A 27446-nucleotide genomic window follows, 5' to 3' on the forward strand; every position below is an offset into this window, starting at 1 on the left:
GAGAGAGAGAGAGAGAGAGAGAGAGAGAGAGAGAGCACATTCACACGAGCTTGTACAGTCAGGAATAGAAAGGATGGTGAGAGGAGCGTACTCAGTACTCACTCGATAACCTTCTCAGCTGGGATTTCTCGCAGTGGCTACAGAGATGAATGAGTGAGAGTAGAAATGGACCAGAATTAATCAGCAGAGGACATTCAGCGCTGAACTCAGAAACTTTCTTTCAACAGCACACGGACTCCAGCAGAGTCGGATCATACCTTGGTTGGCTGATGAAACTCAAACACCTGACATCCATCCCCCCACAAACCGGAGTGGGCCGAGGGCGCTCCAGAGCTTCTCACAAAGCCTCCAGCGCCACCTAATGTACAAGTTCGGAAACTGCAGCGTGAATATTGCAGCCTGCGTTTATACCGTTTGGACTGAATTAGGGTACACTCATGATATTTGGGGGAGAGATACACCCGTGCGTTTCAGTTAACATTACGCCATTCTATCTTTTAACGGTAACTTACGTGCCTCGATATTGTACCGTATGCACTCCTGTACAAAGATAAGGAACCTCGAGTTTCACGTTCAGTAAAACGGGTTCCTCTCTCGCTCCGTCCAGTTGCGATAATTACCTGGTGGTCTAGGTGCCGGTTTGGGGCGTGATGGTGCCCAGGAGCCCTGCACCCTGGCTCGCTGTCTCTTGTCACTCATGGCCTCCCGTACCTCAGTTTTGTATCCCTGCCTAGTGCGAGAAGCTGCAACAGAACGACAGATAAACCTGAAAAAACGAATGCAGGGAAACTAACTTTAAACAGGATTAAAGCAAGACACTTTTGTGAGCCGAACAAGTTGTCCAGGAGGAAATGTGTATAATGTATTGAATCAGGCATGGTGCCTGAGAACTTTAAGCCCTGTTCTAAAGGCAACGTCAACGGTCGTGTGTTAACGATCGTCTTCTGTGCCTGTGACAATAATTCGTTCTCCTCAAAGGCGGTTTCACTGCCATCCAGATGCAACAGCAACCGCCCAAGAATACAACAGTAGGCACACAGTGCCGCTGCCCATTAGCTGGTGACATGAAGCACGAAATATACTTTCGTTAAGTGTACGAATAACATAAGTGTGCTTAGTATTCTCGAAAGCTAGTTTTGGGTAACGTCATAACTTCCAACTCGAGACTGAAGCAGAAAAACTGCTAACGTGAGCGAACTTAATCAACGTCAAACCTAGATAACTACCGAGAGCTACAAACAGGAAAACCCATCGTGTCTTACCATTTAAAACCAGGTGTGTGATTTAATCGAGAAAGGAGTCATTGTCACTATGCAATTTCAACTTATTTAAGTAACAATAATGCCATCCCTTCATAACTGGTACAGAATTTATAGACTGAAAATATTTTTAGAAACGGTGTTCAGTGCGGATCAGCGCTGTTGTCGTGGCGCAACACATAGCACGACCGCGGAAACAACATCTAACAAATGGTTCCTAGCCATAACGGAAAAGGATCCTACTCTACCACAGAACTATACTACGTCAAGGGAAATGTGCTACTCGTTTAACGTTTGTTGTAGTTCTATTCATAGCATGGGTGTCTGAAATGAAGGTTTCTATTGAACGCGGTACTTTTCTTTATTTGTAGGCAGATCATCTGAAGTTATCTTTTGGAAAAAATGTTTGAATTACAGTAGGCTTAGAGAATGTACAGACTGGTCACATTTATCATGTGTTATAAACTCCAAAAATGCAGAAACTAGGCAACATCTGAGTCGTTAATTTCTCACTAAGCTATACACAATTCTTTCTATATTGATTGACCTTTTACCACATTAATGCAAATGCGCCAGAGTTTGCTAATGAGCTAATTTTGATCTGTAGTCCCTAACCTGTATGTCTTTGGATTTTGGACATGGGGATCAGCCTGAGAAAGATGTCCCTTATTGTCAAGTAACATTTTTCCCCCTCATCATTTTGTGCATACAATAGAATGCATTTGATTGTTTGTTTTACAGCATTCTTCACTCCTCTTCATCAAGTGTGCGTACAACTTGAGAAGCTCACAGGAAGCAAAGTCGAATGCCCAGTTTGCAGGGCAGAGATATCAGCTGGTACTTAAAGGTTTAAAGATGGATTCAAGGTATTGTGGGCCATTCCCTGTTGGTTACCACCACCATTTAAACCCGGATGTGAGGTGTAACCGGCACCCAGTGAGAAGGGAGAAGAGAGGTGTGGCATGGGCAGATTTGGGAAGGCTGTAGAGTAGGAGGATGCAGATTTATTCAACCACTCACTCCACCTGCTGATTTCACACATTTGTTCTCTTCTCTGGTTGAAGGTGTTAATTTGTGTAATATCAAATTCATACAATAGGACCTCTTGGGATTTTTTGTAGTAGCCGGGAAGTGCTTGGAGCGAGCCCCCCTGCACATCCAGACTGGATGACGTCTCGCAGTAAGTGTTGTGGCCATACAGTACCTTTGAAACTATAGCAGTTGGTTCTGCTGTCAGGACCACCAACGTCAAATGATGAGAACCAGACGACCGCTTGGGAAAGGTAGTTCAAGAATGACTAGCAGCCTGATGGACCGAGGACTATCTGGAAACTTTGAGGCGTTTCACCTTGCATGTAATGCCCATTGGTAGATACACTCACTGAGCACCTTATTAGGAACATTTACTTTATCACTCCCACTTATTTTTGCGATTATCTAATCAGCCAATTGTGTGGCAACAGTGCAATGCATACGATCACATAGATATGGGTCAGAAGCTTCAGTTAATGTTCACATCAACCATCAGAATGGGGGGGGGAGGGGTGAAAAAAAAAAAAAAAGGAAAAGTGATCCAAGTGACTGACAGTGGAATGATTGTTGGTGGCAGACGGGGTGGTTTGCGCATCTCAAACTTCTGATCTCCTGGGATTCATGCACACATCAGGAGAATAGCCAGACTGGTCTCAAAGCTGCCCGTAACACAAATAACACTGGTATGCAGGAGACCATCTCTGAACACACATCATAACTCCAAGTGGATATGCTACAGCAGAATAAATCTACAAAATAAAAAATAATAATAAATGGTCTAAAACTCAGAGTGCACATTCCCATACAAGTAAACAAATCAAGCAAGAGAGACCACAAGGCACAGAACGTTTTCTGAATATTATTTTATTAAACAATTTCAAAAGGAGTGCCAGTTTGTCATACAGGTGATTGCAGCCGCGAGGCACGCAGGACCCGAGTGCACCCCGGCAGCAGGGCCACTCCTTCCCAGACGTTCTGAGACACTCGGACAGAGCGCCCTTCATGCACGGTCACGGGAGGATGCAGACGGGCAGCGCAGCGTTGCAAATTCATTTACAGAGTCTGGTACAAGAGGCCATGCCGAAACCCCAGCCGTTCACTTCCTGTAGGAGTTCCGGCATCTGCGGGGAGTTCTCACGATTAAACGTTAAAAAAAAAAAAAAATGAAAAGTGACCCATTGGGAAGGAAGACAAGTTTGTGAGGCTGGGTAGTGGCAAATACCAAGCAGCTAAATGCTTTTGAAGCTTTACTCAGAGCTCAAATGCACGTTTCAGAAAAACGCATTTTAATAAATAAAACCCCAAAGAAATTCAACATCAAATGTGCTGCACCAGAATCTCTGTTCATTTAAATCAGACCAACACCCCAGTAAGCATAATGTATGATACGATTATAAATGACAATGAGTTGAAATTACAATACAAGGGACAAATGATTAATCAAGTGTTAGTACCAAAAAGCCCAAGACAAAGCACAAAGTATGAATCTTTGGAGAGCCAGGTCCCGGGTCAAACTGGAACACGAGACAGTAGACTGCGTTCGCCAGCCAACGGCCGAACCATTCATTATTCTACACACAAACATTTCAGATGCAAATAAAACAAACAAACCCTGAGCCTCATCGGTAGCAGTAGCCCAGTTTAGCATTCCTGTGTGAGACATTTGTATTGTGCAAAAAAAAGTAGTTCTCTCTCTGGATCACACCACACTGTCAGTACAGCGCACCGTTAATAATACTTTAAAAAGACCGCCACAAGCACCCCCATTACACTTCCCAAAAGCGTGCCACCCTTTACCCGTTTGTGAAAAGCTCACCACTGGATATGTTGCAGTACACAGAGCAGAACGTGCAAGCCAAGAAATTAGTACTGTCGTTTCTGTGGTTTGTAGATGGCCTACAATGACTGCTACAATGCCATGCTAGTTTTTGACCATTCCGATTTCCAATTGGTCATCGACAATTGGGCGTGGTTACTGTTTCAAAGTGGATGAACACTTACAAGCAAAAACAATAAAGTAAAGAAAAAAAGACCCCCCCCCCCACTGCCCCACCCTGCAAATTATGATTCAGACACACACACGCAACACACACACACCTCAAGTAGACAGATATAGCTCAGCAGCTGACATCACTGCCTCTGGTCCTCGGTGATCAAAGTCAAGGAGCATATTGAGCTCCGGGTTCGTTCATCCCTCCCTCCCTCCCCCCCTCCCCCTGGTCACCCCCGTTCCTCCCGGGCGGGCGGTGGTGGTGGTGGCGGCGTTAGCGCTTAGCGCTGCTTCCTCCTCCTCAGGTACCCGGCGCGCTGGGCCTTGCCCATGGCCATGCCGAAGTAGAGCACGATCCACACGGGGGAGAAAACGGCACTGATCCAGCCCTGAAACACAGGACGGGACGTCATGGAACAGCGCCCACACGCGTCTATACACTCATCAGAACAACGCATGCGCGAGCACACAGAACACACACTGATCAGAACACACACACATCCATACAATATACACAGCTAATAACTAGTGTCAGAGTCACACACTTGAGCTGTCGAGTATCACCCTCACACACCACACCATGACTGCATGGGTCTCACACGCACACACACATACACACACACAATGACTGCAAGGGTCACACACACACACACACACACACACACCCCCACACCATGACTGCATGGGTCACACACACACACCATAACTGCGTCACAGACACAGACACACAGACACACCATGACTGCATGGGTCACACACACACACACACACACACACACACACACACACACACACACACACACACACACACACACACACACACACACCATGACCGCGTGGGGGAAGTAGCCGTTGGTCTGGCTCTCCAGGCCCACAGTGGTCAGCTCAGCAGCGACGTAGCGCTCCGGGGTGGGCTTGTCCAAGGTGGGCTTCCTGATCTTCGTCATCTTTGTGGCCACAAAGAAAGGGAGCACGCTCTGTGGGCAGAGAGGGGGAGCCGGTTAGCTGGCCTGGCCAAAACCCACACGCGGTGCTCAGAGCTGCCACCGGAGGGCGCCGGCACACCAGCTAAGAAACGCAGAGACAGAGAGTATTTTGGATCAGCACCAACATGACAGGACTTTGAACAATGAAAATGCCACACTTCCTACCCCGGTCCAAATACAATCCACATTACATTACTGGCATTTGGCAGACGCTCTTATCCAGAGTGACGCACAGTTGCCCAACGCCTGTGTGGATGTTGTTGTGCCTACACCGGGGATCGAACCACCAACCATGCGGGTCACAGTCAAGTACCTGAACCACTAGGCTACAACCCTCAATCTCAATACATTTACAATTTACAAACCGGTTCAGTGCTTAAGTACGGTTTGTGCAAGAATGGAACATTTTGAACTCCTTAAACATTAAAATGTTACATTTTAATTTGATGCAAAATGAGAAAAGCTTGAAAAACCCATGCAGTACACTAAAACCACAGCGAATTCCAAGTCTTGGCCAGTCATGAAAATGACCACAGGAACTTCCAGGCTGGAACAGGAAGTGAAGCAGGAGAGGCATCTTGCCGTGATTAATGGTCTCACCTGGATGATGATGCCTCTGCTCTTATACTCAGCATTGAGTCCTCGTGAGAAGAAGTCCACGAAGGCCTGTGGAAGGGAGGCTACACGTTAGCATGGCAGCGTTAGCATGGCAACGGCAGCATGGCAACGGCACAGCCACACGGGGGCAGGAATGAGCACCACTGCACACGAACGCAAAAGCAAAGGACCCGCGGCTGCGGGTTCAAATCCATAGCAGGAGCTCATATACTCGTGACACAGCAAGAAAACTATGCCGCACTTGCCTTATGAATTTTAACTCCTGACTTTAGAAGGTTTTATGAAGTGTAACATTTAGTTAATGTCCACCTTAAGTCTGAAGGAAGACCATCACCATTTGCATGAAGACGTCAGGGCTCAATCAACACAGCTGACTATAGGAACATTCTGCCAGAAATCAATCACTTTCTGACCAAGAGAACAATAAGGTGGTATATTTTTGAAGATTATATCGGTACGGAGGGGGGTCCCGTATGGGTTCCCGTGTCCGAAAAGGTTGGTCATTCGGGTTAATCACATTGTGACTCGCATAGGTCAAAACTTTCCCGTTCAAAAAGTGTTCAAGTCAGAAAGGTTTCTGACGGAATGCCCCCATATGAAAATGAGCACATGACCTGGTCTCCAGCTGACCGGCCCATAACTACCTCACAAAGGGACATTCCTATGGCAGAACATGGGGGCGACCAGCTAGGCCAGGGTAACCATGGTCCCCCAGGGCCGAGACCCGCTGCTTTTCCACCCTCCCTTCTCCTGGGAGTCAGGGGTAAAGAGTCTGGCCAATCGGTAGCACTAATTGTTCAGTTAATAACCAGAGGAAAAGAAAACCAGGGCTGGATTTGGACGGGAGAGCCAGACTTGAGCTGAAAGCAGCATGGCCAGTGAGCAGACTTGCCTTGGTGGAGGAGTAGATGGTGAGGAGGGGAACAGGGTACATGCCGCTGGCAGAGGAGATGTTTAGAACCACGCCCCGAGACCTGAAACACACGGAACAGAACATGAGCTGTGCGCTGCAACAGGGACACACACACACACACACACACACACACACACACACACACACACACACAGCTCTGTTCATGGCCGCCTCGTGCGTTGCCATGGCAGCGGTTTTCCTCATGCAGCGCCCCTGCTGCAGCAGAGGGAGAGCTGGAAGACCCGGCAGGACTGGAGCCGGATCCGGATCCTCAAGAGAAACCCCTCTCCTCTCCTAACCCCGCAGGGCGAGTCTGACTGCACCCATCCGGCAGAGACTCCACAGGGCTCCAGTTCACAAGCTACAGGCCGAACCCGAAGCACCGGGCTCAGTGTCCAATCACGTCCCGGTCGCCAGAATGTGCTTCTTTAAAAATGAATAATTAAAAGCAGGGCGAGGCGCTAATGGGGCATGCACCATTCACCCAAATGGTCCCGAGTGCAAAACGGGTATTCCCAGAATTAAACAAATAAATACACAGTACAGAAGAGACGGAGAACCCTTGAGTGACGGAGGGGAGGCCCCGCCTCTATGCTACAGAAGGCGGGAAACTTGGCCAATGGGAGCACAGCCAACAAGAGCTCGGGCCAAAGATGAGACCGAGACTCGAGACGCAGAGGAACCCCCGGTCTAGACTCCAACAACGTGCCTCCCTTACCCCCCACCTCCCCGCCCCAGGCCAGCAGCCCCCCAGCCCCCAAAAATCTTACAGCCCACCCAGCTCCCCGCTGAAGGGTGCAACTCACCTCTCCACCATCCGGGGCAGGACCAGGCGGGTCATCTGTGGAAGCAAGGAGACGTGTCAACACAACTTTACCCAAACCCTGAGCACACTTTAAACCGAGCAGAGAGAGGGGCTACAGTGTGAGCCAGGGGGGAGGGGCTCTGCGTGGGCAGCAGAGAACAGGCTGCGTGGGTGGAGTTAGTTGTTGCTCTGGGAAACACCGAAACTGCAGGTACGAGAGAGCGAGGAGAAGAGGGGAAGAGAAGAGGAGAGAGGAGGAGAGAGGGGGGAAGAGAGAGGAGGAGAGAGGGGGAAGAGAGAGGAGGAGAGAGGGGGAAGAGAGAGGAGGAGAGAGGGGGAAGAGAGAGGAGGAGAGAGGGGGAAGAGAGAGGAGGAGAGAGGGGGAAGAGAGAGGAGGAGAGAGGGGGAAGAGAGAGGAGGAGAGAGGGGGAAGAGAGAGGAGAGGAGGAGAGCTAGAGGAGAGGAGGAGGAGAAAGAAGGAAGAAAGATGGGAAATGGGAAAGATTGGAGAAGGAAAGCCCACACCCTGCACAGGACTACACACGGTCCATAGAACCACACACACCACAGACTGCAGGACTCGTCCACACAAAGACGCAATCAAACACCACTCATTCTCATCCTTCACTCCTTACACTCATAACATAAAACAATACTAACCTGGCAAACTGAGGTGATGTTGACATTGATCATGGTGTTGATAAACTAAAATTAAGAAACACAACTTAACGTTATTCAGAAAGGTCAGTTTGACACATGGCAGAACAACCCATGAAGTTATTAATCTCAACTATAGCCAATTATGTGCCTGAATGGCACACTGTAAAAATCAATGCACATTGAACACACATAAAAATCAGTGAATGACAGCCACTCACATTGTCCAGATCAGGGATCTCGAGGAAGAACTCCGGGTACGTGTATGAAATCCCAACATTGTTCACTGTGGAAAACATATTTTGGTGAGTGTCCATTTGTCAAACTACATTGTAACTTGCAATAATTTCCCTTTATGGACGCAGTTTCCCCTCACGGCCAGCAGGTGGCAGCAGAGTCAAAGGAATGGCTGCGGTTTACCAGTGGAGGAACACCAGGGACCTCAAACAGATAAATAACCACACCTCAGCCACTGTTCGAGGACAGGGGTGCAGGGCATTACTGCTATGAAATAATATTACCCCGCCCCCCCTGCACAAAAAGTAATCACCTCCAGAGTATACCACCAAGTGTGCAGTGTCACAGCACAAGGGACCTAGCAGCCAGCCGGCTGAAAGGACTGTGAGCAGTTAGCCTGTTGAGTGTGCAGACCTGGCGATCTAAAGGGCCGAAGTGCAGTAGACACACACGCAGGCCAGGGGCGTCACTCACCCAGCACCCCGACCTCCAGCCCCGCCAGTCCCGCCTCGATCTTGGGGTAAATGTCCAGCAATCCAAAATCCACAGCGATCGTCTTGGTCTCCACGTTGAACTTGCTCTCTGGAGGGAAGAAACCGGGAGAATGAGGAGGAACTCGAGACACATAGACCATTATAAAAAGCACTACAACACAGACCGAGACCCCACCCCCCCCCCACCAAAAACTTTCCACATCCACGGAAAACAGACCGTAACACGGGTACAAGCCAGTCCAGGACAGTCCCAGTTATGGGCAACAGGAGGCTGTGGGAACAGTCCCGTTCCCCGTGCGATTAGGATTTACTGTGCACAGGCTCATCTGTCCCAGGATTAATGTAACAAGGGGAGATTGTCAGTTTAAAAATCAAGCAAGAGAAGACACACACACACACACACACACACACACACACACACACACACACACACACACACACACACACACACACACACACACACACACACACACACACACACACACACACACACACACACACACACACGATTGGTAGCGTGCGCAAGTATGTGTGCTGCATAGAGACCGAATTGAGGGCTTTGCTGCTGGATGATTGAGGTTGGGTTTTGAGGGGCGGGAGGGGGTTGACTATCAGGCTTGCCAGTTTGTGACAGCTGACTGTGCCACCCCCTCTTTACTGGAGGCACCAGGACAGGGAAGAGACCGAGGGTAACTAAGGAGTCCCCATCCAAACACCACTACTGCAGTCCTGCCAGTGAGAGCAGCCTACTGCCGTTTGGGAGGAGGAGCCTCACACACACACTTTGGGCAGCTGTGGTGAAAGTGTGAGCATGACATGGGTTACCACACACACCCCCTTTCCCCACAGCCACAACACATTCCCTATTCACAGTACACGTACACAGCCTGCGCCTGTGAGCACGCACACAAACACACCTCTGAGAGAGAGAGAGAGTGTGAGGGAGAGTGTGAGGGAGAGTGAGAGTGTGAGGGAGAGTGAGAGTGTGAGGGAGAGTGAGAGTGTGAGGGAGAGTGAGAGTGTGAGGGAGAGTGAGAGTGTGAGGGAGAGTGAGAGTGTGAGGGAGAGTGAGAGTGTGAGGGAGAGTGAGAGTGTGAGGGAGAGTGAGAGAGTGAGAGAGTGAGAGAGTGAGAGAGTGAGAGAGTGTGAGGGAGAGTGTGAGGGAGAGTGTGAGGGAGAGAGTGAGGGAGAGAGTGAGGGAGAGAGTGAGGGAGAGAGTGAGGGAGAGAGTGAGGGAGAGAGTGAGGGAGAGGGGAAGGTGTGGAAGCGAGGGATGAATAAAGCGGTAGGTAAACGAGGGGAACGGAAGGACGCGCTCGTCACCTCCCGTCTCCCCGGGGAGCACGGCCAGGGGGCGGGAGTGATGTCAGCGCCCAGACGCTGCCCCCTCCCCCCCCGCCCCCAAACCCTTTCCGTGACGATAGCGGTCCGAGGGCCTTGCGTCTAACCCACAAAACTGAAGACGGCACGGCGTGTGCAGCCCAGCTGCCGGGCTGTGACGTGGAGCCCCTGCTGATCTGTACCCCCCCTGCTCAGAGCGTCAGAACACACAAACCAGGCCAAGCTCATCCAGGCCTGGCCACTTCTCCGCAGGGGGGTGTGTGTGCTCGCAACAGACCCGGGGCAATAGTTTTGAATGCAAATACTTTTTCTGTGGTCGACTGATCTTGCCTGCCGCAACAGAACTAACCAAGAGGACCGGAAGGTAGGGGCAGTGTTGGAAAACACATACTACTTTGCACTAAACTTCAGGCTGATTTCACTGAAACGCAGCAGGAATAGTATGCGTTTTCAGAGACAGCCAGGGTGTGCACCGGACTAACAACCAGTTCCATTACACCAGATAAACTCGGCAAAGTATTTTAATCCAGAACGTGCATTTGAACCCAGGCCTGACTCAAAGCACAGGCGTGAGGGCGATGAACCGGTGAGGGGACCATCGTCACCATCTATGAGCATAATCAACAGGATAGCATTGCAATAATTCCGCAACACAGCGGCACCAAGTATAATTTGGCAAACAAGCTTTTTATAATGCACGTTACCTTCATGTCAGTACGTCAATGAACAGCACACAGACCAATGGGAGACGGGCGCACTCACCGAGGGACCCCGACACGTCGTCCAGCTTCTCCTGAGAGCGACTGATCAACGCGATGTTGAAACCCCGCCGAGCCAGCTGGAGAGAGAGAGAGAGAGAGAGAGAGAGTGAGAGAGTGAGAGAGTGAGAGAGTGAGAGAGTGAGAGAGTGAGAGAGTGAGAGAGTGAGAGAGTGAGAGAGTGAGAGAGTGAGAGAGTGAGTGAGAGAGTGAGAGAGTGAGTGAGAGAGTGAGTGAGTGAGTGAGTGAGTGAGAGAGAGTGAGAGAGTGAGAGAGTGAGAGAGTGCCATCACACCAGCACCACCACTAATGGTCTACACTGGACACTGAACCAACACAAATAATCTATACTGTAGCAACACTACCAACCTACACTGCACCCTGAACCAACAACACAAATCTAATCTGCACCAATTACCCTTACACTGCACCAACACAAATAATCTACACTGGGCACTGCACCAAGACTACAAGTCTACACTACACCCGGAAGGAACAATTAATACACACTGCATCAACACGACTAGCCTACACTGCACCATGTACCAACACCACTACCACCACACCATCTACACTGTACCAATACTAACCTACAGTGCACCCTTTACCAACACTACCAATCTACACTGTACCAATACTAACCTACAGTGCACCCTTTACCAACACTACCAATCTACACTGTACCAATACTAACCTACAGTGCACCCTTTACCAACACTACCAATCTACACTGTACCAATACTAACCTACAGTGCACCCTTTACCAACACTACCAATCTACACTGTACCAATACTAACCTACAGTGCACCCTTTACCAACACTACCAATTTACACTGTACCAATACTAACCTACAGTGCACCCTTTACCAACACTACCAATCTACACTGTACCAATACTAACCTACAGTGCACCATGTACTAACACTACCAATCGACACTGTACCAATACTAACCTACAGTGCACCATGTACCAACACTACCAATCGACACTGTACCAATACTAACCTACAGTGCACCATGTACCAACACTACCAATCGACACTGTACCAATACTAACCTACAGTGCACCATGTACCAACACTACCAATCGACACTGTACCAATACTAACTTAGTGCACTATGTACCAACCCTTCACCAACACTGCTACCCCAACACTAGCCTGCGCTCCGCACACCCCTCCAGACGGCAGAGGATCCATGTGTGTGGCGGCGGCAGGGCTTTCTCAGGCCCAAGACACCCCCCTCCCTCACGCCCCCGCCCCCCGCCCGATCTCGGAGAAACCTCTGCTGATGAGTCACCGTAATTTCCGTGAAGGAAATGAAAAGTATAAAAGCGCAGGGACCTTACCTCTTCCGCATAGGCTTTCCCAATGCCGTCCGTGGCTCCCGTCACAACTGCACACGGAGAGAGAGAGAGAAAGAGAGAGGGAGAGAAAGGGAGAGGGAGGTCAGAGCAGGCCGCTACACGCAGCCCGGTCCACGCCCTGCCCAACACACCCCAGCACCCAGCGCCACGGGGCCCATTCGGGCTGGGTCTACGGCACGGGACACCCACTGCGCCCCATGCAAGCTTTGGGGACAAACGGAGTAAAATGCCCACGCAGGGCACAGGAGCAGAAGGGGGGGGGGGGGGGGGGGGTCATTTTGGGTCTTGCTGCCATTGTGAGACAGAGGGACAGAGGGACAGAGGGACAGAGGGACAGAGGGACAGAGGGACAGAGGGACAGAGGGACAGAGGGACAGAGGGACACACGGACAGACAGAGAGACACGGACAGACAGAGATACACGGACAGACAGAGATACACGGACAGACAGAGATACACGGACAGACAGAGATACACGGACAGACAGAGATACACGGACAGACAGAGATACACGGACAGACAGAGATACACGGACAGACAGAGATACACGGACAGACAGAGATACACGGACAGACAGAGATACACGGACAGACAGAGATCCACGGACAGACAGAGATCCACGGACAGACAGAGATGCACGGACAGACAGAGATACACGGACAGACAGAGATACACGGACAGACAGAGATACACGGACAGAGATACAGACAGAAAGTGCAAATAGAAAACAGGACCAGAGCAGGTAGGGGGGGGGGGGGGGCGGGCTAAATGAGGACGGGACACTGTTCTGCCTCCTGCCTGTCCTCACCTTGCCAAGACAGCGGGGCTATTTTAGGCACCCCAGCCCCCACCCCCCCAAACCTCTGCCCATCAACCCTCTTTCAGTACGCTCTGTACTAAAAATAGAGAACAAGAGGGGAGGGAGGGGAGGGAGAGAGCAGAGAATCACATATTTACAGGAGCACCGCGGTATGAAATGCATGCATTCATGCTCTGCCCTTTCCTTCAGGACTCGCCTCGTGCTCTGAAGAGACTACCACATCTGCCGAACGCCTACCAAAAAAGCAATTTTTGGGCTTTTTTTTTTCCCCCAGATTTTTATTATTCTTTTTTTAATGTAAGGTGCCATAGAACCAATTAAAAAATGAAAATGGGCAGTGTGCATGAGAGAGAGAGAGAGAGAGAGAGAGCGAGAGAGCGAGAGTGGACGAAAGAGGAGAGGGAGGGGGTGATGACGAACAATAAGACAGAGAGGGAGGGGAGGGCGAGGAAGGATGCTGGGATGCTAAAAATAGAAAGATGAGAATGAAAGGAGCGTGGTGAACAGAGAGAGGAGAGGAGAGAAAGAGAATGGTGGAGGGGGGGGGGGGGGCACAGCACAGAGTCCTGATGAGGAGGAGCCATTTTCTCCGGTTATTTTTAAACATCTTAAGAATGAATCGCTTTCTGAAGAAAAAAAAAAAAAAAAAAAAAAACGCTCAATGGGCATGCAGCACAATGTGTGCTTGCTTCAAGCGTCAGGTGCAGCGGGGATTTTTCCATCTGACCGATAGTGCCGCGGTTTGGCATGGCCATGACCGATCGCCAACGCCATGTCCACGTCATAAAATCCCCCCCCCCCGGGGCGGCCCAAAAAAAAGGGAAAAAACTGCAAACCCCATAAGCCCTTTCACTGCAAACAAGATCAGGCAGCTGGACTGCACTAGGCTACTCAACGTCTGAATTTAAACCCCAGTATCAAACACTCCATCAAATCAGTCACTTTCACACCCTGACTGTCGGTGGAGCGACCACACGTCTTCCGATTCACTTCAGTTCTCATGTCCATCCAGCCGGTCACACGCTGGTGATTCTTGGAATGGTCCTTAGTACGGAAGATTGGCGTCTCAACCAATCCACCAGGTTATTTTAACCTGGACTCACCGACGTTGACGAAGACGTTAGTTACATGTTACACGTGGACTTGAAAGCTAAAGTACTAATCTTCCCAGTGAAGTGTCATGCACCACTCAGACCAGCAAGCTATCCAATACGTTAATGTTAACCGACAAGTCAACTGACCGCATTTAAACCGCAGCTAGCTAGGTTGTTCTGAAATTGTTACCTATGATTAACAAGACTTCACTCTTGGCTACGTTTGAGATTGTATATTGCGGTGAGCGCTACCATTACACAGCTATCTGAATAACTAACTTAACGTTAGCTGCTCAGCTAGCTGAGTTAGTAGCGTAGCTTAATTTGTCATAATATGCCTAGTTAACCAACCAACACATTTGTTGAACGGTATTACATTTAGCCTGTGACGCAAATAAAGAAATAAAAAGATTTTAAAATAAAAAGCGCCGCATATTCTTCTAAAGTGAAGAGTTTTGCACTTTGCTGCCATCACAGATTACACCGATAGTCCAATATGTCAGATAGGCCTAAAACGTATCGTTTATATTGGCTTGTCCCATAGTTCCCCCAAGTTGTAATGGGTTCGCCGCCACCTTGTGACGGACACACACTACTACAGGGACGAGCGATCCGTATCCATAAACAAATCGAGCCGCCACCCCCACCCTCATTTCAGCAGGGGGGGTATAAAAAAATAAATGGCGCTAGAGCAGTGGCTTAACCTTATTGGAGGAACTGAACCCTGCAAGCTTCATCAGTGCATTCACCGAACCCTTCGTAATTGGAAAAATAAAACACGATTTCTTCAAAACATAGGTATACATTTTATTAGTGCACAATGGCTATACTGTGTGTGTATTGACCCCTGCCGAACCCCTGAGACCGATGTAGGGGCCATCACTGATTACAGGGCACAATGGCTCTACATGTGCACGTTTTGCATATGCGCAAACTTCCCGATTAAATCGGTAAAATAAAAAGGAAAGGCGAAAGTGGCCCCCAGTTGACATTAGCAGTGACCTCACCCACCAAGCACAGGTGCACACGCACGCACACATTTCACTTGAGCACGTAAACGGAAGCTTAATTTCTAGGAAACTGACAGCGTCACCAGGCTTTAACATGCGTCAATCCCCTTCAAAGGTCGATTTGTACAGATACTCGGAATTCCGGCATTCCAGCGCGGAGTACATGCTTTTCAGAAGCAGACACTTTTGGGGGGGGGGGGGGAAGGGGGGCATGCAGATGTACAATGACCTCATTATAGATTACCAAGCCATTGCCAGTGTCTCCCAGATGAACATGAAACTGTGCCAGTCAAACACCTATGTAGGGGAAACGCGACCGTCACTTATTACAGGGCACAATGGCTCAACAGGTGTGCGTGTGCGTGTGCGTCATGTTCTCTAGTGTGGGGTAGGGGGAGACACGCAATTTCCTGATTGAATCGGTAAAATAAAAGGAAAGGCGAAACTGCCCCCCCGATTGATCCGTAGCGCAGTGATGTCACCCATCAATCACAGGTGCGCAGACACGCCAACACACACGTACACATTTCACTTGAGCACGTAAGCAGAAGCTTCATTTCTAGGAAACTGACAGCGTCGCCAGGTTTAACATGTGTCAAACCCCTTCGAGGGTCGATTTGTACAGATACTCAGAATTCCGGCATTCCAGCACGGAGCACATGCTTTTCACAAGCACAAAGACACACGGTCACAAAGAGGATTGTGACATTGTGGGGGAAGGGGGCATAGAGATGTAGTGACATCATCATACATTATAAAAGGCATCGCCAGTGTGCTCCCACACAAACACGAAACCAAAACACTTTGTCATTTTTATGCAGTGAAGTTGGTAAACACCACAATTAACACTCCAACCAGCAGTCAGTCGAGCCACTGATTAATTGGTGAAGATTTGGAGAAGGTTTACAATAAGGTCACACAAATTGGCATCAACTAACTGAGATAAACTGCTGAGAAGCCAATCCGTACAGCATGGCTTATGAATTTGTTAACTACACTAAGGCCACTTCATGAACCCACCTGTAAAGTGGGACTGGAAATACAACGCTACACCTGAACCATATTTCTCTGTGGAGCGCATCGGAAGCGAGCAGTAGCGACATCTACTGGCCAGGAAGGGAAGTGCACATCCCACACCGTGTGGCGTGTGGCGTGCGGGCGTCCCCTGGAAACACGGGCCATGGCAAGGGTGCGTACGAGGCCAGGGTGAAATCGGGGCCCCGCTTTTTCCCCCCACCAGAGACTTGGAAAATGGCAGCAATACCGGCAGCTTCAGCTCCTCCTGCAGGAGGTCCGTCACCGTTAGTCTGCCACCTCGGTCCAGGTCCACAGACTCCGACTACCCCACCCTTCCACATGTACGGAGACAGGCGAGCCCAAGACCCAACACCTGCCATTCCCATACATCCAACATACAGGACTCCGTTCAAGTGCAACTGGGTGCTTTTGTTCAAATTTGGCCAATTTTAAGTTTATTAAAAAAAATGATATTCTTACATCCAACAGAGTGTAACTGATTGGTCCATGGAAGTCAAACACAAAGACAAGTCACGCACCAATTTTAACAATACATTTCTACTTCTTAAAATGTAACCATTAAATTGGGTAGTAAATGCAAAAAAAATCGTTAAATAATGGCCAATACGATTAAAATGAGACCCATTTCACTGATCTGTGACTGGATGCCATGTGGCACGCAAACAATGACATCGTCATGTGTCGAAGCACAAGGCATTACCCCCCCCCCCCCCCCCCAGGTTGGGAAATGACAATTTCAAAAAGGGAGGAGAGAGAAAATAAAAATAAACACCTTTCCTCCGCTGCACACCATTTGGATAGAGACCGGCGGGCGCTAGCGGACGCTCGCAGGACTAATTCCCCTCACGTGAGGGGAGACTTGCGTCCGTGACTCTACGGAAAGGAGCTACGCAAGCGGGGGGGCAGGGGGGGGCACGGCGGGGGGGGGGGGCAGACTGGAGCAACTGACGCTGATCGTCTGAAGCAGCACGCACAAGCCCACAGCACACAGCCGTGTGTAGAGGGGCCGAGGACACACAGGAACACTGTCTCCCCCCTCATCCGATTGGGCATTTCATCCAGTGCCTCGTATGAGAGAGCAATTACAAAAACGTATAGGAACTGGTGGTGTACGAGGGGGAGAGTGATAGTTCTGGTGGTGTACGAGGGGGGAGAGTGATAGTTCTGGTGGTGTACGAGGGGGGAGAGTGATAGTTCTGGTGGTGTACGAGGGGGGAGAGTGATAGTTCTGGTGGTGTACGAGGGGGGAGAGTGATAGTTCTGGTGGTGTACGAGGGGGGAGAGTGATAGTTCTGGTGGTGTACGAGGGGGGAGAGTGATAGTTCTGGTGGTGTACGAGGGGGGAGAGTGATAGTTCTGGTGGTGTACGAGGGGGGAGAGTGATAGTTCTGGTGGTGTACGAGGGGGAGAGTGATAGTTCTGGTGGTGTACGAGGGGGGAGAGTGATAGTTCTGGTGGTGTACGAGGGGGGAGAGTGATAGTTCTGGTGGTGTACGAGGGGGGAGAGTGATAGTTCTGGTGGTGTACGAGGGGGGAGAGTGATAGTTCTGGTGGTGTACGAGGGGGGAGAGTGATAGTTCTGGTGGTGTACGAGGGGGAGAGTGATAGTTCTGGTGGTGTACGAGGGGGGAGAGTGATAGTTCTGGTGGTGTACGAGGGGAGAGTGATAGTTCTGGTGGTGTACGAGGGGGAGAGTGATAGTTCTGGTGGTGTACGAGGGGGGAGAGTGATAGTTCTGGTGGTGTACGAGGGGGAGAGTGATAGTTCTGGTGGTGTACGAGGGGGGAGAGTGATAGTTCTGGTGGTGTACGAGGGGGGAGAGTGATAGTTCTGGTGGTGTACGAGGGGGAGAGTGATAGTTCTGGTGGTGTACGAGGGGGGAGAGTGATAGTTCTGGTGGTGTACGAGGGGAGAGTGATCGCTCTGGTGGTGTACGAGGGGAGAGTGATCGCTCTGGTGGTGTACGAGGGGAGAGTGATAGTTCTGGTGGTGTACGAGGGGAGAGTGATCTCTGGCGGTGTACGAGGGGGAGAGTGATCTCTGGTGGTGTACGAGGGGAGAGTGATCGCTGGTGGTGTAGCGTCACATTAAAGAAATATTGACATCCCCACAGAACCGCCAGTGCTGCTGCTGCTGCTGCTAAATATTCCACGGGCTAAAAAAAGCCGCGGCGAGATTAAAAATAGCAGCTAGCCTCCACTGCATCGTCTGGAGCTGCCGCAGCGCGCCAATACCAACGAGACTCGGCTCTGCTCCTCCTGCACCCCCCACCCCCTCCAACCCAACCCCAACCCCCGCAGATAAACCCCTGCACCCGACTGTCCGGCCCGGAGAGCTACATCATCTGCCTAGCGACGGCGGGGGGGGGGGGGGGGCGAAAACTGAAAACTCCCTAGGTTACTTGAGGGAAATCATTTTGGAGCATCGTAGGTTTAATATTAAGGAATTAACTACTCCATGATAGCAACCCGCCCCCCTCCACAACCCTGATAAACTTCACTAAACCAGGAGAGCCCCCCCTCCCCGCTCTGTCCTTGAATGTTCCACCGTCGGAGGCGTTATGTAAGGCGGCTTCATCCCGTCCGTGACCGTGCTCCACTCCCATTGGACGGCCGCGCGGGCACTTCAGAGCGAGCGAGAGAAAAGGTCTCTCACTTCCCACTCACAGCAGCGCCTCTTTAAATAGCACGGGACCGACTCCCGCTAAAAATAAAATCAAAATCTCTTCATACGTGACCCGTTTCGTCACGACCGAAATAGCAACCAACACTTATTTTTACAACCTGCCAGATTGCAATGAATAAATAATAAAACTAAATAAACCAAAAGATCACCATCACCTACACTCCGTCATCATTCATTTCCGTCACATCAGGAATGTCCAGAGAATCTGGAATGTTAATCCCCCCAACCCTTAAAATTACTATACCAACACTGGGGGCTGTGGACTTTAGTTCGCCACACACACACGCGACCCCAAAACGACTTCCATTTCCACAGACACACCGCAAGCGACGCCAGCCGTTACCCGTCTGCACGCCTCACAACAGGCGAAGATAAGCGTGGTCACGCTCCTCTCAGATTACCGGCCGGAAGAATCCGGACCCAGGACCTCCGTTCAGACCGCCGAATCCTGAAGAGCCGGTTTGAACCGGTTACGGCGCCGTGTAGGACAGTCCCCACGTCGGGGGCATCCGCAGGTAAACGATAAGCGCGTGCATATCTGAGAATCTTCTGCCCCGTCACACTTAAGAGGTGCAGTCCTTCCAGAGATTAAAAGACGAGGCAAATCTAGTACAGATAGTCCAGCATTGGACACACATGACTACTTTACAACCTGGACTTACAATAGGGGGGGGTGCATGGTTTGGGAAAATATTTAATTATATTATTTAAATATACCGCTTTTCAACTGATGATGGGGGATGCCCTCGGTGCCTTTGTGTCTGGGTGGGGATCCCTTAATCAGAACAGTTAGAAATGCAGTTTCAGGGTCAGTTTCTGAGACAACCTGAGCTTAGGCTCAGATGATGCAAGACTGCGGAACGGACTCCGTACCTACTAGGGCAGAAAGCGGGTCAGGCCAGCGGGCAGAACACAAATTTTAAACAGTCATTATTTCAGAGCCTAAAAAATAAAAAAAAGTGCCTCCAAGTTTCTAAAAATGCTAGTGCAGCACACTAAAGCCACCCAGGGGTGGTGCCACACACTGGCAGTAGAAGCATGTGGGAGTCTCAGTGGCGGGCGGTCAGTGCTGTAGTTCAGGGCAGGGGAACTGAACCAGAGCACACATCTTCCAGCAGCTCTGTTCCAATCGAAACAGGGGCAATATATTTAAAAACATTTGGTTTTTTTTTAAAAGAAGCTTATTGTCCTGAAAAAAGTTAAATCAAAAGTGATTGGAAATTCATTTTACCAAGTATTTGCGAGTTAAAGGAGCCGTATGTTGGGGTTGCCTGGCAGGCTGATTAAAGTAATGATTTGGCATTTGGCAAAAAAAGAAAACATGCTGGTGGGTTAAAAATGACTGAGTAAACCCAAGCCACATGTTGGGTCCGTATCAGCCGCACCAAGTGTACGGTTACCGCAAGCGCACCTGGTGGAATTTGACCGACGCCACACGACACGGATGGGTGCAAAAGGCCACAGGGCCACCAATCAAAATTACAAAAGCGCAGCCAAGAGAGGCAGAACACTCTGCATCTTTGCCTTTTTGACCCGGAGAGGATTACGGAAACCGGTCGCGCACGTTGACGACCGTTCCGCAAGACGAAAAAAAAAAAAACGCGCTCGCGTTGCGACATCGCATGAATGCGGAGTGACGGCACGCGGGCGGGGTGGGAAGATCGGTTTAACCGCCCGCGGTGATGACACGCCGGGAGACGTTGCGCAACGGCCAACGTCCGGACGCATTGCAACACAAACTTACCTGCCGCGGGGAATTTCAGAAATGCTCCGGATACAACAGGGAGGGAGGGAGACGGCCGCCCTGAAAGGGGCGTGCGAGGCACCTTTTCCGGGCCGTTCTCCGCACTTCTGCCCTGAAACAAGGCAACCAGTCACCCAGTCACACCACCTTTTTACTTTAAATACCATGACCTCATCGCTTAAACCTGACAGGGAGGGTTAGGTTTCGGGGCTGGAGGAGCCATGTAGCAGTGAGAACAGGCATGCGACCGTCCGTACACGCACACACGTGAACGATGTTAGACACACACGCTCAGATATGTGGGGAAGACTGGACTTTGCACGCCCTGGCGATAAGCCAGGCGGCAGCTCGAGGTGGCGTGTTCGGGCCGGTTCTGTCCATTTCTTGCGCAAGAAAGAAAGAGTGACAAACAGGCGCTGTGCACACACTGGCTGCCACCTTCCTGGGCCAACAGAAGCCATTTACAAAAAATAAAAAAATAAAATAAAAAAAAGATTTTAAAATAAAAATTGTCCTTCGAGGGTGCTGGTACCATTTGTATATTCAGACGGAAGCCAGACCTACCAGAACACTGAGCCCATGCCAACAGTTCTGCAATGGAAATTTCAAAAATATAATTAATGAGCAAAAAAAAAAACAAACAAGAAATAAAATAAAGAACAATGAGATGCAATATTTATGAAGGTACCCGTTACAACAGGGTGTAAATGAGACTTTTACTGTGGTAGATGGGGGCAGATGTACGATTTCCTTTTTTCCTATATAAATAAATAAAGGGGAAGAATCGTGACAGGAGGGAGAGGGAGAGGGAGCGGGGGGAGCGAGCGAGCGAGAGAACGAGCACAAATAGGGAGGGAGGGAGAGGGGGAGGAGGAGGAGACTGAGAAGGGAGCAACCGCGATGGAGCGAGAGAGAGATGGGCGACGCAGATAGGCTCGTCCAATGAGGGGAAGGACAGAGACGGGCTCGTCCAATGAGGAGGCCGGGGGGAGTGGGCCCGGGAAATGAAAAGCTGAAAATTACCCAGAAGCCCTAGCTGCAGCACATGTCACAGGAGGTGTCCATCACGTGAAAGCCAGTGTGTTTCCCCCATCGACGAAGACCCCCCCCCCCCCCCCACCTACCTCACTGTGAAGCCATTCACAACACAGGAAAACGCATTCATAAACACGGACAGTCTAACAGAATCACACACATCTTATATAACTAGGATTTTATTAAACTCCTCAGAGGGAGGAAGGGGTGCATTGAGCCCCCTGGTCGACAGAAGGGTCTCCGAAGCCCAGTTAAGACAATTTCGTAAACTTCATCAATTCTGAGGCAAAATGGCACATTTCCGTAATTTACATTGCCAATCATGACGGGACTCCGTCCGTTGGGCAATGTTTTCGTCCGTCCATTTCTTTTATTAAAACACACACTGCATGCCGGCAGCGAGTCCTCTTTAAACCTCCCATCTTAAGGTGCTCCCCATTCACAAAAAAAACACATCCGCTGTCAAGTTAAAGTTCTTCTTTTATTGAATAAACCCCATCCCCAGTTTCAGCCACTAAACCGGACAGTTAGGATGATGTCACCCCCCACCCCCACCTCCCACTTCTTCCTCGCCCAATGAAAAGGTCTCCTAGTTCTCATCAAGAAACAACACAACATCCCCCCCTCCCTACCCAAACTACATCCAGCCCCAGCTGGATAGACTATCTACAGCAAAAGACACTCGCGTTCTTACATAACATCCACGCCCCCCCCCCCCCCCCCCCCAGTGACGTGTGCTATGGGCAGAGAGAGGTTTCTGAGCGCGTCCGGGTACGCTTAACCCTCTTCACCACACGCACGCAATGTCAGCGGACATCATCTAGATCAGTCCACTCAAACACCCCCGTCATGTACACCAAGTCTCAAGACCATAAGTCTGAATGTGTGCGCGTAATCAAACATTGCGCGGAAAGGGCTTTCACCCAAATGTGCACAGATAGGGATAATAATTGTAACGTAGATCAGGGATCATCAACTCCGACCCTCAAATCCAAATCCAGGCCAGGTTCTCATTTCACCGTGGCAACGGGAGCCACCGATTGGCCAGACCATCTTCACCCCCCCCCATGAGGATTCCCATGCCTAAAACCTTTCATCATTAACAAAGCTACTGCTGCAATCACAACACCCAGTGCAACCACTTATGACAACGGTGACATGCACGGGATGGCAGTGCGTTTGTGACCTCAGGGCTGGCCTTGTTGTAATATCAACAAATATCATAGCCGTGAGTCAAAACGGTTTTACCCGTCAAGCAATTGTTATTTTTCTATCGCGCAGACTCCAATGAGTCATTTAGTTCATGAAATGTCACGTGGTTTTTCTGAAAAACGAATGCCGTTAGACATTAGATCTCAAATGGAACGCTGCTATCTGGCATTCCAATGCATTTTAAGGTTCCATTTAAATCTAATGCAGTCAAATTTACCTTTTTTCTGTTTAATGCTGCAAATCATCCCTCAACTATTAAACTTTCAGGATAATACCACCTTTTGAATGATTACGCCATGTGTATGGTGACATTAGTATAATCATTTACCACTTCCATCTTTGGAGTCGATGTTCTCAACCTGATTTTGGACGATATGTGAGGACTCATGAAACTTTGCAATCCTTTACTCCATATTCAGGAGTGTTTTAGCTAATTATTTTCTTGTTATAAGTCAAGGGCGGGTACAGAATCACAAATCTCATGCTGAAATTTCATAATTTGTCTTCATGAAAAATCAAATTTCTAGACAAATGGGTAATGATAATATTGGGTACTGGTGATACACAACAATCTTCAAACATGTCTTATTTAGAATATGAAATAAGAATCTTGCTTATTTCATATTCTAGACCGCTACAAAAATGTTTGAATTTGTCATTTTCGCCATCTCGAATAAAGCATGCAAATGACAATTTACATATTTTGTCGGACTCTCTCTTTTCAAGTCCATATGATAATTTATGCATGCATCTGTGAAGTGATCTGGAAGACCAAAGACTCGTTTTCAGTGGAACCACAACTTTTAAGCAATGTAGGTATGTCCTGGTTGTAGGACTTGGGTTATAACTCGGGCAAACTAGCTAACAATCAGCCAGTGTAATTTTTTTACCAGTGTAATAAAAAAGGTTTACCAGCAGGGGTCTCCGACACGCAATGAGCGACTCCCGACTATTGGACCCACAATGCATAAAGCGCCCCGTTCACTGACGGGGGAAGAGTCGAGACAACTGAAACTGGAAAGGCTGGAAAAATTTGAACTCTGAAACGGATTCGCAACACCTTAAAACAAAGAAAGACCATTACAGACTACAACTTGCAGTGGATGCACGAGCCACACACGAGCACCACCAAGCCCCTATTATAAGGGCAAACCGAAGAATGTGTGATGTACTACGGATTCGGTTTAATCAACTTGAAATGGTCGAGTAATTAAATAATCTCAAGGCATTAAAACTCTTCTGAATGGTCATATCACGCAGGCACGACCTGGTCTTTAGGCCTGCGATGACAATTATTTTATTGCCTTATCAATATATTTCACAAAATTAGTATCCTTAATCCATGGTAAAATAAGCAGCGCCCTGGGAGATACAGTAAACTCCACGAGCAGCGCACTTTTGCATAATGAAAGTGATCATAAAATGTGCTACCAAGTAAAACGCGGGTGTTGTGACATGACCTTAAGCAGGTCGAACCTGCGAGGCAGGAAAGCCCAGTTTCTTCAACTCCCCCAACGCAACCATTCCATCGGGACGAGACAGTGGGACATTCACAGAAAATGCATTTAAAAAATGATTGATGGTTTCTGGGCGTGACTCATCGAGGTAATTTCGACACAGGGCACGCATATTCGGACACCACCGCCGCATAGCCGGTGTCGAACGCCAAAGCACCTGGTCTACACGAGACAGATCAATATTCTTAAGTAGGAACACGTTTAGACTGGATAGGCTGGTTAGTATGGGAGTGAATGGTGGTTAATCTTACGTGTAGCATAAACCTCGCTATAAGAATAATTTAGAGATTGCGCCATAGCCGAACGAGCAAGTGCATTTCTGCCTCAGGAATAGAAACCAATATAACCGGTTTCTTTTTTTTCCCCCGCCGAAGAGGCATGCGATTCAAAAATCAAGCTTTTCCCACGTGTTGTTGCCTGATTTAAATTAACAGTAAAAGTCCACACGCAATTGAACCAAATAAGGTGAAACCAGACGTTAACCTACCAAATGTAACGTTAACTGAAATTGCCCCATTTTGCAGAAACATGACGCATGTCAAAACCCGCATCCAACCCTGGACAACAACGCATTTGTCTCGTTTTAGCGTACACTATACCCAGCCAGTATTCGATTAGCTAGCCAATATACACTGCCATAAAATGGAATGTGAAAACGTCAGTGAAATCAATGAAATGGCCAGCAAAGTAGGCGTTTGCAGATTATACCATACACTTACGCAGGTATCGTAACTAAGTTTGGCGGTCACTATCTAGAGAGTCAAGGTTGCTGCAAATTAACAGATTAACGGGTTGATAGCTAGTCGCCATCCCTTGCCTTCCACAGGATTAGTCGTCTCATGGCAGAGGGTACTGGATAACTGGGTCAAAGTAGGCCGAGTAAATCCCTACAGGACGTGGGATTCCGCCGCATGTGCTTCCAGTCTGGAGCATGGCTGTGCACACATTTTGAATACGAATATTCCCAGCATTTTAATCAGTTTATGTGCAGTCGAAAACACGGTTCCTTTCAAACTGGCCACTGGGTACATTTCATTGAACGCGCGCGTGTCCCAAGTGTTAGCTAGCACTAGCTACCTGGCCTCATTGACAGCGCAGAAAACTAACGTTTCCGATTAACGTTGGTTGATGCCTGGTCGTTTAATTCATGTCCAACTAGACAGTAGCTAATGCTCACATTATCGGCTTCGTTTATTCTAAACGGCGTTCGATCAAAACAGCGTGTTGCAGTTAGTGCGGTAGCAATACAATTACCCCAATTTCACCGGCTAGCGAGATGGTTAAGGTTAGCCAATTTAGGAACGCGTTGCCTTATATTAGCACGCCGACCAAACACGAAAAGCACTACTGCAATAGCCTAAATATAAGATAAGCTTATTGGTTAACTAACACTATCGGCTAGCTTCGTCTGAGTGAACTGACGTTAGCTAGCTACATTATTTGGTTAACTAACGTCAGTAAACCAGGTAGACATCACTTGTACAGCTAACTCGTTATCTGTAGCTAGCTCAAATACAACGTTACCAGCCTTACCAAAAAATGAAGTTGGGATGCTAGCAAGTCTGCTTATTTTGATTCTATACTTATTAGTTAAACATTTAATTGGACCTGCAATGTTGACTCACCTGCCCATTTTCCAAGCTTCGTTGAAATCAGCTGCCCATTGCCTAGAACCCATATCCGAAACCCGAAGAGCAATTTGTACACTACCCACAAAGACAGCCAGGCCGCGGTGAAAACACCGACCCAATACAGTGGCACTTCGGCAAGACGTAGCAAGGCCTCCATGTCGAAAGATTGCATGACAACGGCTTTTCACGAGTAATGTGAGTGTTCAAAATTAAATTAAGTAAAATAATTTACAGAATGCAACGTGAGGACCCCTAAAGATGCCGAGGCTGTAACATCACACTCACACAACTCAATAGTCTTTCCAGGTTTGAGATCACGCCCCCACCAACTCTTTAGGTTGCCGTTTAGCCCACCTCCAAGACTGATTGGAGCAAACTTCTGTCTATCAATGTATACTCTGTTTTCTTTGGGCAATTTGTTCGTCAATCATAAAGGTTCTTTCTCATTCATTCAATTTTCTATAGGAACGAGGGAGTGCTAGTTGCGCCTTTTCGCGAGACATGATTGGCCAGGCGTTACAGAAACCTCAATTCCGAGCCTATGATTGGCTCTCCTCTGGATGGAATCCACTGTCAAAGCGAGGGTTATAAAATCATCTAAACCCACGCGGTCGCAAAACTGCCCTCACCACTTTATGAATGGGTAGCTGTATTAAATCAGAGCCTGCTTTCCAATTGGCCCAAAAAATAAATGTATATGGACCCGCCCACTTGCGCGCTTTTTCAGCGACACTATACGCTTAAAAGACCGTCAATCATTGGCAACTGATGTGATGTCGCCCAATTGGCTCTTCCCTCAATATTACCACGTATGAGTCACCGTGGGGGAAAATAAATAGACAACGAGAACCGTTAAAAATATAACATACCTTTTATAATTTATAGCTTAGTGTCGTTATTCCCGTGGGGGCGAAGAACCTCTCATTTTCAGAGAAACGCCAGGCGAATAGCTATGTTGCTAATAGGAATGTGATTCAAAAGACTACAATTCCTAGACTCCTACACGTTTCGCCAAACTACAGAATTCTCGCGAGAAAGAGTATCACAAAATTTTTACCAACACGGAAGACAGTTGTGATTATATAATGGTCAAGCTAACTCGCTATGGGGGGAATATTAAAATATAGTGTAACGCCTTGCCTTTTCTGTTTACACACACGCACACACACTCCGCTACACTAAAAATACACAGCGAGTAAACGC

General features: G+C 48.7%; 2 protein-coding genes across 3 annotated transcripts in view; both read right to left on the reverse strand.

The window, feature by feature from the left end:
• The window catches only part of alkbh3 (alkB homolog 3, alpha-ketoglutarate dependent dioxygenase), a 10948-nt gene extending 9457 nt beyond the window's left edge, over nt 1–1491 (reverse strand). Inside the window, exons 1-4 of the mRNA XM_061222515.1 lie at nt 1263–1491; nt 621–743; nt 258–358; nt 103–137 (exon numbers count right to left, since the gene is read on the reverse strand). Of these exons, the coding sequence (XP_061078499.1) occupies nt 103–137; nt 258–358; nt 621–699 (215 nt within the window). The 5' untranslated portion in view covers nt 700–743; nt 1263–1491. The remainder of the gene's footprint in view (nt 1–102; nt 138–257; nt 359–620; nt 744–1262) is intronic.
• A 3003-nt stretch (nt 1492–4494) lies between these two features.
• On the reverse strand, nt 4495–26563 carry hsd17b12a (hydroxysteroid (17-beta) dehydrogenase 12a). 2 transcript variants are annotated; one of them, XM_061222662.1, is made up of 11 exons: nt 26238–26561; nt 12440–12486; nt 11095–11170; nt 8972–9079; nt 8482–8546; nt 8264–8308; nt 7605–7639; nt 6778–6859; nt 5868–5933; nt 5109–5258; nt 4495–4670 (listed from the first exon to the last, which is right to left on the reverse strand). In XM_061222662.1, exons 1-11 carry the CDS (start codon nt 26413–26415, stop codon nt 4563–4565), a joined length of 960 nt encoding a protein of 319 aa, XP_061078646.1. In that variant the 5' UTR covers nt 26416–26561; the 3' UTR covers nt 4495–4562. The 2 variants fall into 2 exon arrangements, 1 of the variants encoding a protein (XP_061078646.1); XR_009705028.1 differs by having other exon boundaries at nt 4530–4670; nt 5109–5349; nt 26238–26563.
• Between the last annotated feature and the right edge of the window lie 883 nt (nt 26564–27446).

The sequence above is a fragment of the Conger conger genome, chromosome 15, assembly GCF_963514075.1.
Source record: "Conger conger chromosome 15, fConCon1.1, whole genome shotgun sequence".
In the NCBI taxonomy this organism is placed as follows: Eukaryota; Metazoa; Chordata; class Actinopteri; order Anguilliformes; family Congridae; genus Conger; species Conger conger.

Coding starts and splice junctions, on each gene's coding strand:
- hsd17b12a (XM_061222662.1), bottom strand. CDS start 26,415: ATGCAATCTTTCGACATGGAGGCCTTGCTACGTCTTGCCGAAGTGCCA. Junction 9,080..11,094: donor CGACGTGTCGGGGTCCCTCG/GTGAGTGCGCCC, acceptor TCTTCCCTCCAG/AGAGCAAGTTCAACGTGGAG. Junction 5,259..5,867: donor GCAGAGGCATCATCATCCAG/GTGAGACCATTA, acceptor CTCTGCCCACAG/AGCGTGCTCCCTTTCTTTGT.